This window comes from Ipomoea triloba, chromosome 9 (assembly GCF_003576645.1).
Source record: "Ipomoea triloba cultivar NCNSP0323 chromosome 9, ASM357664v1".
NCBI classification, from domain to species: domain Eukaryota; kingdom Viridiplantae; phylum Streptophyta; class Magnoliopsida; order Solanales; family Convolvulaceae; genus Ipomoea; species Ipomoea triloba.
Window position 1 is genome coordinate 2,156,347 of NC_044924.1, and position 16,195 is coordinate 2,172,541.

At 35.3% G+C, this 16,195-nt stretch overlaps 2 protein-coding genes and 1 long non-coding RNA gene across 3 annotated transcripts; 2 read left to right on the forward strand and 1 right to left on the reverse strand.

Annotated features, from left to right (window-relative positions):
* The first annotated feature begins 40 nt into the window (after positions 1–40).
* Positions 41–2,099, forward strand: LOC116029272. Its single transcript, XR_004100297.1, has 3 exons — positions 41–85; positions 1,026–1,884; positions 1,980–2,099. It is a non-coding gene; the product is annotated as an uncharacterized LOC116029272 (long non-coding RNA).
* Positions 1,725–6,284, reverse strand: LOC116029268 (sulfate transporter 1.2-like). Its single transcript, XM_031271190.1, has 12 exons — positions 5,901–6,284; positions 5,598–5,646; positions 5,299–5,506; positions 5,024–5,198; positions 4,871–4,936; positions 3,964–4,194; positions 3,751–3,877; positions 2,833–3,119; positions 2,322–2,512; positions 2,123–2,208; positions 1,959–2,035; positions 1,725–1,862 (listed from the first exon to the last, which is right to left on the reverse strand). Exons 1-12 carry the CDS (start codon positions 6,246–6,248, stop codon positions 1,725–1,727), a joined length of 1,983 nt encoding a protein of 660 aa, XP_031127050.1. The 5' UTR covers positions 6,249–6,284.
* A 7,212-nt stretch (positions 6,285–13,496) lies between these two features.
* LOC116029269 (F-box/kelch-repeat protein At1g22040-like) lies at positions 13,497–16,183 on the forward strand. The gene is made up of 2 exons (XM_031271191.1): positions 13,497–13,640; positions 14,530–16,183. The coding sequence occupies exon 2, from the start codon at positions 14,557–14,559 to the stop codon at positions 15,985–15,987; it is 1,431 nt and encodes a 476-aa protein (XP_031127051.1). The 5' UTR covers positions 13,497–13,640; positions 14,530–14,556; the 3' UTR covers positions 15,988–16,183.
* Positions 16,184–16,195: the final 12 nt, after the last annotated feature.

Genomic DNA, 16,195 nt, shown 5'->3' on the forward strand with positions numbered 1-16,195 from the left:
GTTTTTTTTTTTTAACTAATTTTTAAAACTTTTTTCTTTACTTTTCAACAATTTACAGTGAACATCGGCAGCATTTCTTCTCCCGGTACGTCTCCGTCTCTCAGATCTGTTCTATAACTTCCTTTTTCCGCAAAACAAAAAAATGAAAATATTTAATTACTTTTTTTTTTTGGAATTATTGATAATTATGTGTTCTATTTGCTGTGTTGATTTAGTTGATAAAGTGTGGGAGAAGTTATTTATGATTTAAGTTTCTAAGGAGTATTATAGTAAGTTTAGAATTATTATATAAATTTATATATTTATATATTAAAAAGTATGAAAGATGAAAGTTGTTAGTTTATTATGGATAATTAATTATTGATAATAAGGTTAATGTATATTTTTTTATCCTTTGCGGAATTTACTGACACCTTCAAATATTAAATTATATAAAGTATAAGCTGAAATTCTGTAAGTCATAAATGTGACCTGCATGTGGGGGGTGGGACCAAACCAACTGTATCACTTTATGACATTGATTTTTCATATTTCTAGATAGATTTCAAGAAGCTGAAAGATAACTGAGCTTTTGGTTTACTACTTCAATTCTAGGAAAAAAGAATAATAGGATAAAAGGATAATTTTCTTGTATGGACAAATATTTCATTTACTTTAATTCTTTAGAAATATAGAAAATTTTCCGTTTTACTTCAAATCAAATTGGTCCCAAAAAAAATCTCCAAAATTTAAGTGGGGTTTGTTAAATAGCTGTTAGGCTGTGATTGGGTGAGTGAGTTTTACTAATTGTTGATAGCTAATTGGGTTAGTGAGTTTTACTAATGTAGCTTTTTTAATTCTAGCATTTTAGAGCAATAGTTCTATCAAATAGATTGTTTAATTAAGTTAATAGTGGTCAAATAAGCCAAAATTGACTAATAAGCTAACTATTTTACCAAACAAGTTTACAACTTTTTGGGTTGGTAAATGTACATTTCCTTGAAGTGTTTGCTTAAAATTGTTGGTGACACATGGTTTTCTTGTAGCTCCATCGCCATTACCGCAACCTCCAAGCTCAATTGCAGTCGCACCTATAGGATCTAGTCAGGTAGCACCCGGGCCAGCTCAGGCATTGCCACCGTCTTCTGCAATGGCACCGGCGGGATCCATTGCCGCCACCTTGACCGCGGTGGCAGCAGCATTGGTGGTGGTGTTTTGAGACAGGGTTGGAGAATTGTGTTTGTGATGTTTGATCATAGTAGTATAGTGGTATATTTAGTAGGTGGTGTTTGTCTGGTATTAGCTGGAATTATTGTCGTAAGGGAGAAAACAGGGTATTAAATTGGTGTCATATGCCTGCAGGTTTTGAGTCTGAATGATTATGGATGGGGACATGATTGCTGGTTTCATATTTGTTCTTTCCTTCTTTCCTTTTTCACAGCTCTAAATACATTATAGCCCAACAAGAATTACAACTCAATTAAGATTGTTGCCAATAGGATATTGGAGAAACAGTCCAATGCCAGGGGCCCAGACCATAACACTGTATTTTTTGTACTATAACACTGCATTCTTACAATAGACCAGTATAAGTTACACCCAAGATCAGAACAAAACACAAAAACAAATGTCAATAAAGCATTACAAGCAAGATCATGTATACATACAATTTCCTCATTAATAATTTGAAAAAAAAAAAAAAAAAAAAAAAAAAGCAAACATTTGTGATATTGTCTGTTGTTTTCTCAAGGCTCCATTTTCGGGGCAAGCGCGGTGACCGCGTCTGCAACCGTGAGGAAAATCTTGTCTTCTCCAATCACATTTGCAAGACCAGAGGTGTGAAGTTTGTCCATCACCTTATGCCCTGGATTTGCCAGAATAAGCTGTTCGACAACCAAAAAACATGTGAGTTTCTTCTGTCACAATGCCATGTTTGATGAAAACCTCAGTGTCAGGTTTTTGTGTGTTTAATGTTTTACCTGAACATGTCTCTTCTCAAGAGATTTGTGTAGGTCTTCAACGGCGTGAATGCCACCGGTGTCTATATCAATAACAGCTGCAAGAAAATCGGTTTCAGTCTCACTATCAGCTTAGTCTTTTTGTTAAACGGGCCGGGCCAAGAAGGAAAGTGGACAGAACTTACGCGACAAATCAATTATCAGCAGCTGGATCTTTGTGCCATTGATTTCTTTCTGCTTATCTTCTTCATCAGACAGCCATAACAGTGCTCTGCAAAATTTAATTTGGGACTTCAATTCATTCAGTAGAGTTCTTAGCCATAGCAGTGCCAATTAATTTGGGATCTACAAAACTCAGTTGTAACTCAAAAGTAAATTAATTACCTGTCCCTGACATAGTTGCAGTTGGAGAAGTAGATTGCAGAATCAACTCTGAGAATGAGAATTCCAGGGACCTTTGTTGCATCTGGATATTGCAGCACATTCCTGTAAATTGCACTTCTGGGTATCTTCCCCAACACAGCAATTCGTGGCCTTGTCACTTGAAGCAGAATCTTTGCAAAGGAAATTGCCACCTGCACTCACACAACCATAATTTGCATACAGAATTTGAAGGTTATTTTTGGACCAGCGTCTACAATGCAAGGTAGTAGACCTGGTCCATGGTATAATTTGCCAAGTTTGTTACTCTTAACTTGATAACCACACCAGTTACAACTTCACCTCTCAACCTTAATCGCCTATTGATCTTCTTGGTTTGAGTAAGATTAGTTATAGACAACTTAAGTTGATTACTTCCTATTTTATTATAGTTTACACAATGCACGTCTATTTTGACTGCAAGTGTTTCTCGTCACCAAAAATAGATTGAATGAAAAGAGTGAAAAGTGCTTACAGCAATGAGGAGGCCAATCTCAACGGAGTGGAAAACAACACCGAAGAAAGCTCCCATGGAGGTAATGAAATCAAATTTATCAATCTTCCATAGGAGGATCATGGCATCAATGTCAACAAGCCCCACAACTGCAGATATGATGATGGAAGCCAGAATAGCATTGGGGGTGTATTTGAACAGCGGAGTGATGAGTAGCAGTGTCAGCATGACGACGCATGACATCACAATATTGGACACCGTCGTGTGGCACCCGGCCATGTAGTTCACCGCCGACCGCGAGAACGATCCTGCATCCATCGTCACACCGCACATACATCAATTATTTATACAAAAAAAATTTATATTTTTAGATTCTCTTCCTTACTAGATGCACTGTCCCAAGATCCCCCTACCGATTAATCAGGCGCCAAACACTAGCCAGCTACCTAGCATATTACTCTAATTGGTGGTCTAGCCATGGACCGACTAGGCCATCTAGGTGCTGACTGCTAAGGCTTACTAGATCGTCACCTAGCATATCACCCTAATTGATGGTCTAGCGGCTGACCAGCTAGGTGCTGACGGCTTAGGTTTGCTAGGCCGCCACCTAGCATATCACCCTAATTGGTGATTTAATAGCTGATCGTCTAAGTCACTTAGGTGCTGAAGGCTTCGGCCAGCTAGGCTGTCTAGTAAGTTGATTAGCTTTTTTTTTTTTTTTTTTTTAATAAAAATAGGTTGTTTCACTTAACTTATGTTTTTTAGGTTAATATTTGATATTTTAGTATTAATAGTATTAAATAGTTTATAATTATTAGTTTTAAAAACATAAAAAATTTTAAACAAAATTTTAAAAAGTTAGCGATTAACCGCGACCTAGAGGCTAGGTACATTGGACACCGATGAGCACCTAGTGATTTTATTAAAAACAGCACCTACCGGTAGCTACATAGCAGGATGTCATGGAGCCTACAATGTTCATTGACCCTAATGCTATCATTTCCTTGTTCCCATCAAGTTGATAATCCTTCATGGCTGCAAATGTTCTTCCGATCGCCGCTGCTTCCTGCAAATCATCATCCCACAAACTCCTAACATCAACATAAGCTCCACATGATCAAGAAGTTAAGGTTGATAATTACGGCGGCTTACAGTTAAGGCTATCATGCCGGCGACAACACCAATTCTGATTCCTTTGGTGAGGTATTCCCCGGAGAAGTAAATCTGGTCTGCAGATGCCGGATTAATGCCTTTCTTTATATGGTTCACGATCTGGACGCCGTGCTTGTCAGCGTGGGTGATGAAGACGAAGAAGGTTGAGATCACAACGGATATCAATGGCGCAATTGCAGGCACCCAGAAGTACTTCTTGTTCTTCTTTCCCTGCGACCAGGGCGAACAAGAACACTTAGTTTAACAGGATGGTTGAGATTAAGAAGACAAAAAAAAAAAAAAAACAAAGAATACTAGATTTATGTGGTTTGATAATATGTCTATCTTCATTGACCTAGAAGTACGAGACAAGTTCGGGCAGGTCTGGGTAGTTGGAATATTTTTCTAGAAGTCCCCTCCTCTACGAATAAATGTGTAGGCGAGATCTACTACACATGGTGGGTGCGTGTTAGTCAGTCAGGGAGGTGATTCCAAGTGTTTTGATCTAAAAGAAAAGATAGATGGGACACGATTTAGACAGTGAGTTGAAAGGGCCGGGCTCTACAAGTAGTTGTCCAGGAGATCGGGAAGTGGCTTAACCCGACATGGTAGTAGTCTTCTTGATCACTCTGACGGGATGATCGGGAAGCGCACAACCGGTCCCTAGTGGCCATCCTTTCTGCTCGGGAGGTTGGTAAGGCCGGGCCGGATTGAATGGACTAAAGAGTTAGGTATATATAAAGCCCTATCAGGGTCAAAACTATTCTTTTACTAAATGTAAAAGATAGAACATCCGGAGAGATCAGATCATATCCAGTACATATGCAACATACACAACGAGGATGAATAGACAGATACATTAAAAGAATTTAGATTCTAGAAGCTAGCATGAAATAAAGATTCTTACTACGTATTTGGCGGTGAGAAGGAAAGCCAAGAAAGAGACTCCTATTAGTATAGTCTGCCAGTTCCACTGTTCACCCAGAAAGAAAGGTAATTAGGTCTAAATATATAGAACATGTTCGGTAGAGAAATTAATTAAGATTGAATCTTTTCTTACCCCATGATGTACTGAACCCCAGACTGAATGCATGACAGATATAATATCAGTTTTCTTAGTGAATTTCTTGATGCCAAGAAGACCCTTGAGCTGTTGCAGGGCGATGGTTATGGCCGCCCCAGCCATAAAGCCCACAATAGCAGCATGCGACAAGAAATCAATCAAGAACCCTAATCTGAAAAGGAATGCCAAATTTGTTCTTGCTGCTTAATTGGGTATATACATATATACTTTCAGAAAAGCCTAAACTGATAGTTGAACCGAGCTGAGAGTACCTGAAAAAACCAAGCACAAACTGAGTGACGCCGGCGAAGAAAGTGGCGGTGAAGGCGAGGCGATGATACTCCCATTTATGAAGCTCAGGATCGATTTCATCTCGGAGAAGACTTCCCAGCAACAAAGACACCACGGCCACTGGACCTATTGCAATATCCCTCGAACTGCCCATAAATGCATAGATCAACGGTGGAACAAAGCTGCTATCTGTATGTGTATAAAATACATACCTGTAAACTTCATTTCCCACAATCCAAAAATATAAATAAAAGTGAAAAAAAAAAAAAAATGGACGTACAAAGCCCATACTGAGGATCCAGATTCGCTAGTCCAGAATAACCAATATCCTGCATGGCAAAGAAAGCAACCAACCAATCAAGTTCTATCCTCTATTAAAAGTCAGGACAAACTCAGCCAAGTTGGTTAGACTGTTTTTTCAAGTTCAAATTCTTAATTTGAGTCAATTAATTAAAGACATGATGATTAAATTGAAGCATGTGTTTCTTCTCAACTAAAAGCCTAAACTAATGTTTGAAAACTAAAAGAGTAAGCTGATTGTTGAATTGCACATTTATGTTTATATATTATGTATGCCACTTACCTGTGGAATGCAAAGGCTGGCAATGGTGAGGCCAGAAATGAGGTCACCTTTGAACTTAGAAAGGTTGTAGGATCTTCCCCAGTCAAATATGGGGCAAACAGCCTGCAATGCGAGCATGAATTTCCTCGACCTAGGTTGATCCTTAAAATGCCGCAGAGGCTCGTCGTGGAAGAACGTCTCCTTCACAGTCCATTTCAGCTCCTCCAACCAGCCCTGCTTCGGTGGCTTCTCCACCTTGTGAATGTACGGCAACGCCGCCTCCGACAGCCGCCGCGACGAGGGCTCCCTGGTAATGTGGCCCGACTCTACGGCGGCGGCCACCGCCTCATCCGCCACGCGCTTACTCATCGTCACCGCAGAATAAAAAGGATATATAAAACCCTAATTCACGCTAATGAATTGAGAAGCTAATTAAGCTATCTGCTTGCTTATATATAAGCTTTTCTGCACGTACTCTTCCTTCAACCTTATTTTAATAACCCCAATTCCTCTGACTTTTTTTTGATGATTAGAGTTATATAGAGGTGTACATTGAGTAAATTTTGTTTTGTGATCCTAGTCAGCTAAAGGGTAGACCAGGTAAACAAGTTTGGATTATCCATAATTTAGGGCTCAAACTAATAAAATAAAAAATAGACTGCTTTCGTTCAGTCAAACATAGAACCTTATGATTACCAAATTTCTGTACCTAAAGTAGGTCAACTTAGCAGAAAGTAGGTTAACTTGGTACATCAATTGATTAATGCAACTATAACGTTGGGTAAGGATACTCGGAAATACTGTACATAAAGACTGTTGATTTAGTACAACACCTAGTATCTTTACTCGACCTTGTAATTGCATTAATTGTCCATCGATCTTGACGTTACTAAAACGATTAACTTATTACCAATTGTCCCGAATTGTCATGTAATCTTTAAAATTTCAAAAGTCAACTGTGGGTGTATGTATGTATACAGTATACAAATCGATCATAATACGTAGGGAACAGGAATGAATGTAGATGGTATCAACAGCAAAGTACACAATGAATATATATGACCCAAAAACTGGATTAAAAATATGCTGACAGCTGCCAATTTGGCTTAAAGAATCAGCAATGATTAAAGGAAATAGATCAGCTAATTAATGTTAATATTGTGGCTATCCATAAGGGGTTGACTTAACAATATTACGGTCATGTCTGATGTAACTGATATTCATATATCTTTCATTAATTTTGTGATATATAAATAAAATGGAAGACTGAGAATATAAAAAGCTAGGGAGCTTCAGTGTTTAGATAAGAGGGAGTTTTTATAACCATCGAACTGTTAGCAAACATGGGTGATAATAGATTAATGATGATGAACATGAGCCCTAACAGATAGAGATGAACACTACGTACGGAGCGCAGCATAACTGATACGAATGTCAATGCTGCCCTAAAATGGAGATGAATAGGCAGATCAGAGCGATGATGAACATGATGACGTGCAGATGATAAGAACGTACATTGAAGCTAATAAGCTATCCTGTATTAAATTAAATGAAAATATAAGCAAAGTGAAATAGATATGAAGGTTATCTCCAATTAGATCAATACAGTTGAGTTTTTAACTTGTAAATATTGTAGTTACTAAATTAGCATGACTACATTAGTTGACCATCGCTCTTAATGGGACACTTCATTTATCCGTGTTCGCCAACATACTAGAAAGAAAAAGTCCAACAACTAAAAAAAACCACCTTGATCAAACGTTTCCAACAAAGTCTAAACAAATCGTGCAAAGGCTTCAAACCATATGATACTTAGGCAACTTAGCTTATTCCACAAAGCCATATAATAGTTATTTTTTAGAACTTCACTGAGTATTTATAAATGTACAATGCCAAATTTTCTAAACTTAAAAAAATAAAAAATAAATAAACTGTGTCCTAACGACGTAACGGCTTGCAGAGCAATCTTATCATTGTTGTAAACAATTATTATATTAATATTATATATATACATATTGTATATTAAATAGAAAATTATTGGTTGAAGAGTTGAAAGAGTTTGCAATATAATTGCCCTTCCGGGAGGAAGTTAAGGATTCCCCAAAAATACTATTTTCAGAATTTAAAATTTCTGTATTTTGCTCTCAATCCGTTAAGGCGTTAATGCAATTCACTATTTAATAAATATTACTATTTTTTTTTTAGGGATCTGACGAAATGTCAAATAAATCAACTAAAAATTAATGAATTTGTTATCTACCCTTTCAAACACTCCCAATATAGTATAAAAAATTGTTTTTCATCCCAATACATGCATGGACTACTTCGAATCCAAAAAATTTAAATTGTTACGTTAGTCACTCACTAAAAAATTAAAGGAAAATGAAAAAAAAAAAACAAAACAAAACAAAACAAAAAAAAGAAACAAAGAGATGTATATATCCTCTTAGTCGACTTTAAACCCTTCGTACATAATTTTTTTAGTTCAATTTATATTTTTTTATAGGTGTGACTTATGAGTTATTAAACATGAATGAAATTTATATAATATAGGTCTTTGAATAGATGTTGCATGTATTTATCGTGTCCCAAAAAATGTGATTATGAGTTTCAAAAACATAAATCTCAAGACCAAGCAATCAAAAAAAAAAAAAAAAAAAAACCCTTTCAGAATATTGCGTCCAGGTTCAATGAATCTAGCAAGTCAACGTTTTATTTCTTTTGAAGCAAATACTGTGCAATTTGTTCGGAAAAAGGTGACCAAATTGGTTAGGCAAATCTGACGGTCAACGCCTATGTGGCTTGGGCTAGTTAAGTAACTCGGGAAGGTATCATCTAAGTTCCAACTCACATAAAGAGACATAACCCATTAGTTTGTGACAATTAATCAACAAATTGTTAATATAATTATACTCAAAAAAATAAAAAGATCAACTCTACATACATGATCCATATCGAACTCAAAATTAATTTTACAATTATAAAAACATAAGATGCTATATGTAAACACAATACATAATATGTGACTAAAGTATGTTGTTTTGATTAAGACATTGTAAGTCAAAATTTTGTGTGAGACAATATCATGAATTCGTGTTTAATTCGTGAAAATATAATACTAATCAGGCATAAAAACGTTTGTTACTTATAAGAAAATTTATAATACTTTTGAATAAAAATCTAAATATCAATTTACTAATCAGAGAATATTTTAAATTTTATGAAAAATTATACTGGAGGATTGGATAATAGAAAACATAAAACATGTTTACTCGCATGGTAAAATTTAGTAAATATGGAGGTCATCATGTAATGTGCTATTTATATTGGAGTTGGTCAGTTTTATAACTCTTTTCTCTCTCTCTCTCTCTCTCTCTTTTTATATTTTTTTAATTATACTCCGTATTAAATCTTCTTCCACGATGGAATGTTGAAAGTTGAGATTAGTTGGTAAGTGATTGTATTACTTATTTTAAACTATTTTTACTAGAAAATTATGAATATGGCCCCTCGTTTATTACTTTATTGTCACAGGTCAATTTTGTATTATTTAATTGTTTAGTCAATTTTATATAAATTTGTACTCCGTAATATTTTGGTTACTAGTGATGGAGATATTAGAAGTGGTCCAATATAATAGAGACCCGGGGTTCGGAAGTGTATAACTCGAGCAGCCCAAGAAGAGTCTCGAACCCAGAGCTCGTCTCTGGGTCCATAATAATGGGCCTTGACTTAGTCTTATGGCCCATTGTATAGGCATTGACTTCGTCTCGTGGCCCATCACGAGTTTAGCTTGGGAGGTTGAGATTTTATCTGTATAAAATAGCCCTGTGCAGTTATTACAAGATCATGTCTAATTCCCTGACAAAACATCTTTTTTATGTTCAATTATATCTCAAATCCCCTTGTAATCTTCTTACAGCACTATACTATATCAATACAAGAATTGTCTCCGCGACAATTATTAATTGTCTTTTCTATCGAATCATCATTCGGTAGCCTTCTTTATTCATTGGATTTAATGATTCGGGATACCCCGGGTAATTAAATCCATCATTGGTGCTTTCATTCAGAGCCTTCTTTATTCATTGGATTTAATGATTCGGGATCCCCCGGGTAATTAAATCCATCAACTAGCATGATACCTATGCCGGATTAAATATTATAAGTATTATTGTTATGTTAAGATGTTAAGAACTATTAGTATTATGACAAGAGACAAGATCGGGCTTAGCAGCAACTTACAATTGATCATGGAAAAAAAAACTAGTTCTTTCAGTAGCAATAATTCAACATGTAATAGCGTTTGCCTTTGACTTTTATTAATCATCATTGCATATTATTTAGGGGACTAAATTGTACTATTCATTTGACTTAGGAGGCCAATTTAACTCATTATCCTTGATTGTTTAAACATTTGACTTTCTCCGCTAATCACGGGTAAATTTTATTGTGTGGTCTATGTAGCATCATCGACTATAAAATATGTGTCATTTTAATTACACATCAATTTCATTTGACAATATTGCTATGTTTTTTAGTTCCATTTTTCCTCCACATTAATTTTATTATAGCAATGCTAAAATATCATTTTAATTCTACTATAGTTTCTTTTGATAATATACATTATTGCTTGAGCTATATTTTTTTATTTTATTTTTCACATACATTAGTTTAATTATAATAATGTTGAAGTATTCTTCTAACTGCACTTCATCAGGTCATTTGACAATATATGTTATTGTATGACTCTGGATTTTAGTTTCATTTTCAATGCATACTAGTTTCATTATAGTAATACAAAATTATATTTTTAATTATACTACAATTTTATTGAACAATAATATGCTATATTTTATAGTTTCATTTTTCACACATACTAGTTTCATTATAGTAAAACTAAAGTATCATTTTAATTCTACTGCAGTTTCATTCGACGATCGCCGTTCAATGTATCTGCTAATTGCGCTAATTGGTAATCCACTATGGGCCACAAAGCCCACTTTAGAACTTATTTCGACCAAAATGATTACCTGGGCCGGCAACTTCACCTAATACGAACATTTTTCCCTGCCGGCCCATATTTTTGTATACAATGGACTTTAAAATAAATAAATAAATATGGCATACGACTTATACTACCAGTAATGGTCTGATTCGTCCACATAGACAACTCAACTGGTCATAAAGATAAAATTTATGAGAATAGACTAGGGATTGAGTCTCACTAACTACAGTGTAAGGGGTTTCTTGTGCGTAGTGAGCAATGCTAATCCTGTCTCTCATGATATTTTTACACATTAGAAAGTAAGCATTATAAGTCAGTTTTAGAATTATAATATAACTAACTCCTGCATCAATTTAAGTGATGACATATTGCTACCATATGTTTGGACTTTGGAGGCAAATTTTAATCGAGTTGGTTGAGTAATTGACTTAATAATCACTAATTTTTAAATTTTTATGTGAAAGTTATTTGACATTCTCGATTTAGCTGGTTAAATATAAACAACTTCAGAATTACAAATTTTTTCATAAATAAAAACATAGAAAAAACAAAGTTATTTCAAACGTGTTACGAGGTTTCAAACGCTTACGTTTTAAATTTATATATGGTATTGGCAAATGGTGATAATTGTCTGGGCGTGCACGTGTCATGTGATGTGAACATGGATGATCTAACAACTCACGTAGGAGACCATAAGCGTACACACAAATTACAAGTCTTTTTTTTCCTAATAATAAAATTTGCACTCATCACTTAAAAATATGTATTTGATAAATTTCATTTCTATTATTTTAATACTATTGACTCTATTACAGTGTATTTGTTTAATATATATTTTTTTATTAGTTGTAGTCTAAAGCGTCAATACCACACTATCAGGGTTTGATTGCGACCTTCCCTCAATAAGAGCCACGGCATAGAGGTGTCAATTGAACACAAGGCGCTAGATAACTCCACTTTTATTTAATAAGGTATAAATCATAAATGGAATAAACATTAGAAAAATTCTATATAATGCACTCAATCGATTAAATGTTAACAATAATTTAATACAAACTTTTCATATAAAAATTATACTCCACCTAAAAATTCCATTCGTAAATTATAAGTCTTTAATTGTAGGCAGAGTCAATACAAGAAATTTCATTGCAATTTCTGGTGAGGATAAATGTGCCAATTGTTAGCCAGCTACCCCTTTTATTGCATTATTATGTAGACCGCAAAGTCTATCAACTACACAAAAATATCTTATAAGATCATCTATGACAATGGATGATGACGTCAAATTGAAAACAAATAATACTCTCTAGAAACAAAAAATGCTATAAAATGAAAACACATTTTATTACATTAAAAAAAAAATGACGTGTGAAAAACACTCTTCTTTTAATTATAATCAACTCTTGTTTTAGCGGCAATGTGATGATTCGAACTCTACAAGAATCAGAGGGTCATTGGGAATCTTGGTCGATAAGATGGATGAAGATCTCTTGCGCGCAAAATGTATAGGTATGAGTGAAACCATAGGGATTGATGGGGTAACTCACGATTTGTCTTATCCAGCAGCTATTGAGCAAAGGTTATGTACGTTTATAATTATGAATGAGAACATAGAGATTGATGAGGCAACTAACGATTTATCTTATCCAACAGCTATTGAGCAAAGGTTATGAGCGTTTATAATTAATCTAGTATAAAAAGTAATACATAATGTATGTGTGTCACACACTTCCGTGTGTGTACATATAATTTTCTATTGTTATTGATTAAGTTGGTTTAATTCAATAAATTTATATTATATATTTGTCTCATGTTAATAGATCAACCAATCACTCAATTCATTTTTGGGGCTCAGTATGACAACTTAAAAAGTGTATAATCAAGTTAATTATTGACGATTTATTATTAAAATATGATTAATTTAGAATAAGGTATAATTAATTAATTTACTTATTGTCGGCATCTATGGAGGATTATCCGCCAAACGTGGCGTACGTGTCCAAACAAATCTGAATTTGTCCTATATATTCTGAATTTATTTTATTTTATTTTATATTCTTTTTATTTATTATTCCATATGGTCAATGTGAAGTCAAACCAGCCTCTAATTATATATATATTTTTAGTCACATTTTTATTCATTAAATGTTACGTTGTTTCAAGCTTCGGTTATACTTTCCTTACTTACCAAGCATGGTAATATACTAATATGTAACGGTTATATTTAAAATTAACTGAACAATACGAGAAAATTAGTAACTCTGTAATTTTTTTTTTGATGGAATATATTCTGTAATTTAGTTAATGACAAAAACAAACACTTTTTACTCATAGTTATGGTTGAGTGAGATAGCCCTTAAACTATACAGGAGATATAAACTGTACTAGGTATATCCGTTCGTCGATTTATTTTGTTAACAAAAAATGTAATAAGACACAATTTTTGTAAATTTTGTAAGAATAAATTATTTAGTTTTGAAGGTAATGTGACATTAAAAATAATTTGTAATAAATAAATAATAATTTTCACACGATTTTTGTAAAAAGAAAAAAAAAAAAACTTTCATTTTCCAAATGTAGTGAGTGGAGTTACTGCCATGACATACCACGTTGGTAGTAACAGAACCGGAAATGTTGACATATCTCCTAGATTTCTCCTCCTGATTGTTCTCCTTTCACCAGTCCGGCAGGACCCATACCCGGAATAAGCTCTGATTCTGAAAATTCCTACCGGGTTCTTCGTATCTATCCGGGTAATGATCTCTATCTTTGTCTTTTTGTCGTTTTTTTTTTTTCTTGTTTTTTGTAGTTCGAGACGATGAGGGGTAGCGATTTATCTTTATTATTATCTCTGTTTTTGTTTTTTCTTTTGGGGATAGGATGATTGAATTAGAGTTAAAAACTGGGGGATTTCTCATTTCGGCTTTGAATTTTACGGTAATATAGCGGAAAGCGGGGAATTTTGTGATTTTGATCATTAATCAGGTAGAAATTTCAGCGGAATTGCAGTTCATGATGGGGAAATGCAGTGGAACTGGTATATGTATGCATGTATGAATATAGCGGTCCTAAAATCATATATGTGGAAACTGGGGAAATTGGAAGGAAAACGTTTGTTGTTTTTACCTTTCTGAATTTGGGATTATCCTGTTATTTAGAAGGCAAGGCTGAATGAATCAGATAATGATTGCATTTTTTTTTTGGGTGATGAGGGAAACCGCAGCTTTTACCCAAGGGTAAATATCTCCGTGTGATTTTAGCCTGCAAAGGATCATAAGGAAGTAAACCAACCTAGTTTGCCCCGAATGATTCAAACCAAAAAAGTTAATAGGTGGCTCCCATTTGGAGCCGAACTTGTAATCTTGTGGTTACCAAGTTAACAATCTGACCAACTTGGCTGGGTTGCCCCCATCAGGCATGCATTTTGTATGAGTACTTCATTTTTTGAAAATATTCAATTGCAGTGCTTCTATTAGGTGATTTCATTTTGAAATTTTGTCTGGCTTGACTAACTATTGATAAGCTCTATCATTCCATAAATAAAATTTTTATCAGTTATCCTGATCAGAATGTTCTTTGGCAACACTATTGTATGGGAAGATTTTAATATAACTCATTGAGGTGTGCCTTTTCTTTTATCAGGGTTAAAGCTTAAAAGAAGGAATACAAATGGGCGGAGTATTGAGTTTAAATAATCACAAGTCAGGTACGAGTGCAGTCAATGAGGTTTCACAGGGTGAAATGTGTAAAAGACAAAGGATGTCGCCCTTTCTCTGGGAAGACAACCCACGGTTGATACCCAGCCTACCCGATGAGATATCGATCCAGATTCTTGCAAGAGTTCCAAGAAGTTTGTACTTAGTTGCAAAACTAGTATCACGCAGCTGGAGAGATGCTATTACGAGTTCTGAACTATACAGATTAAGAAAAGAACTTGGAACAACTGAAGAATGGCTCTACATACTGACAAAGATTAATGGTGATAATCTTTTGTGGTATGCCTTAGATCCGCTTTCCAGGAAATGGCAGAGGTTGCCGCCAATGCCCAATGTTTCCGCCGAAGATGGATCTAGAAGAGGCTTCTCTGGTCTTCGAGTTTGGAACATGGTGGGTTCAACCATCATTGCGGATGCCATAAGGGGTTGGCTTGGAAGGAAAGATTCTCTTGATCAAATTCCTTTCTGTGGCTGTGCCATCGGAGCTGTTGATGGCTATCTCTATGTCTTGGGAGGATTTTGCAGAGCTTCAGCTATGAAATGTGTCTGGCGCTATGATCCAATGCTGAATGCTTGGAGTGAAGTCAGTCCAATGTCCATTGGTAGAGCTTATAGCAAGACCGGTGTCTTAAATGGTAAGCTGTATGTAGTTGGAGGTGTTACTCGGGATCATGGTGGACTGACCCCTCTCCAGTCTGCAGAAGTCTTTGATCCTCATACTGGTGAATGGACTGAAGTGCCAAGCATGCCATTTTCTAAAGCTCAGATGGTACCAACTGCTTTTTTAGCCGATTTACTCAAGCCTATTGCAACTGGGATGACGTCTTATAGGGGGAAACTATATGTTCCTCAAAGTTTGTATTGCTGGCCTTTTTTTGTTGATGTTGGAGGGGAGGTATACGATCCCGAAACAAATATATGGGTTGAAATGCCAATGGGGATGGGAGAGGGTTGGCCTGCTAAACAAGCAGGAACGAAATTGAGTGTTATTGTTGATGGAGAATTGTATGCACTAGACCCCTCTAGCTCACTAGACAGTGCTAGGATAAAAGTGTATGATTACCAAGATGATACTTGGAAGTCTATTGAAGGAGATGTACCCATTCGGGACCATACTGATTCAGAATCTCCATATCTACTTGCCGGATTTCTTGGAAAGCTCCATGTTATTACTAAAGATACAAACCATAATATCCTGGTCATGCAGGCTGATAGGCAAAACCAACCAGTTCATTCTCCATCAACCTCCTCAGCTTCTCTGAGTACCTTGTCCCAAGAGTTTTGCGAACCAGTGTCAGAATCCGATGCAAATATTTGGAAAGTTATTGCCACGATGAGCGGTGGATCAGCAGAGCTGGTTAGCTGTCAGATTCTTGATATGTAAATAAGCTATGAAACTAGTTTGCGTTTCCTTTTCTTCTGATTGCCTTCCCCGCTAGGGAAGTCGTAAGTAATAGCCAGTTTGAATTTTAAATCTTGCACACACTGCAGGAGTGCATATTTTTCGTTTTTATTTAGAGTACTGTATACAAACTGTATCACTGTGTGCATGTATAAGATGTGCCCTTTTTTTTTTTGAAGTCACTTTCTCA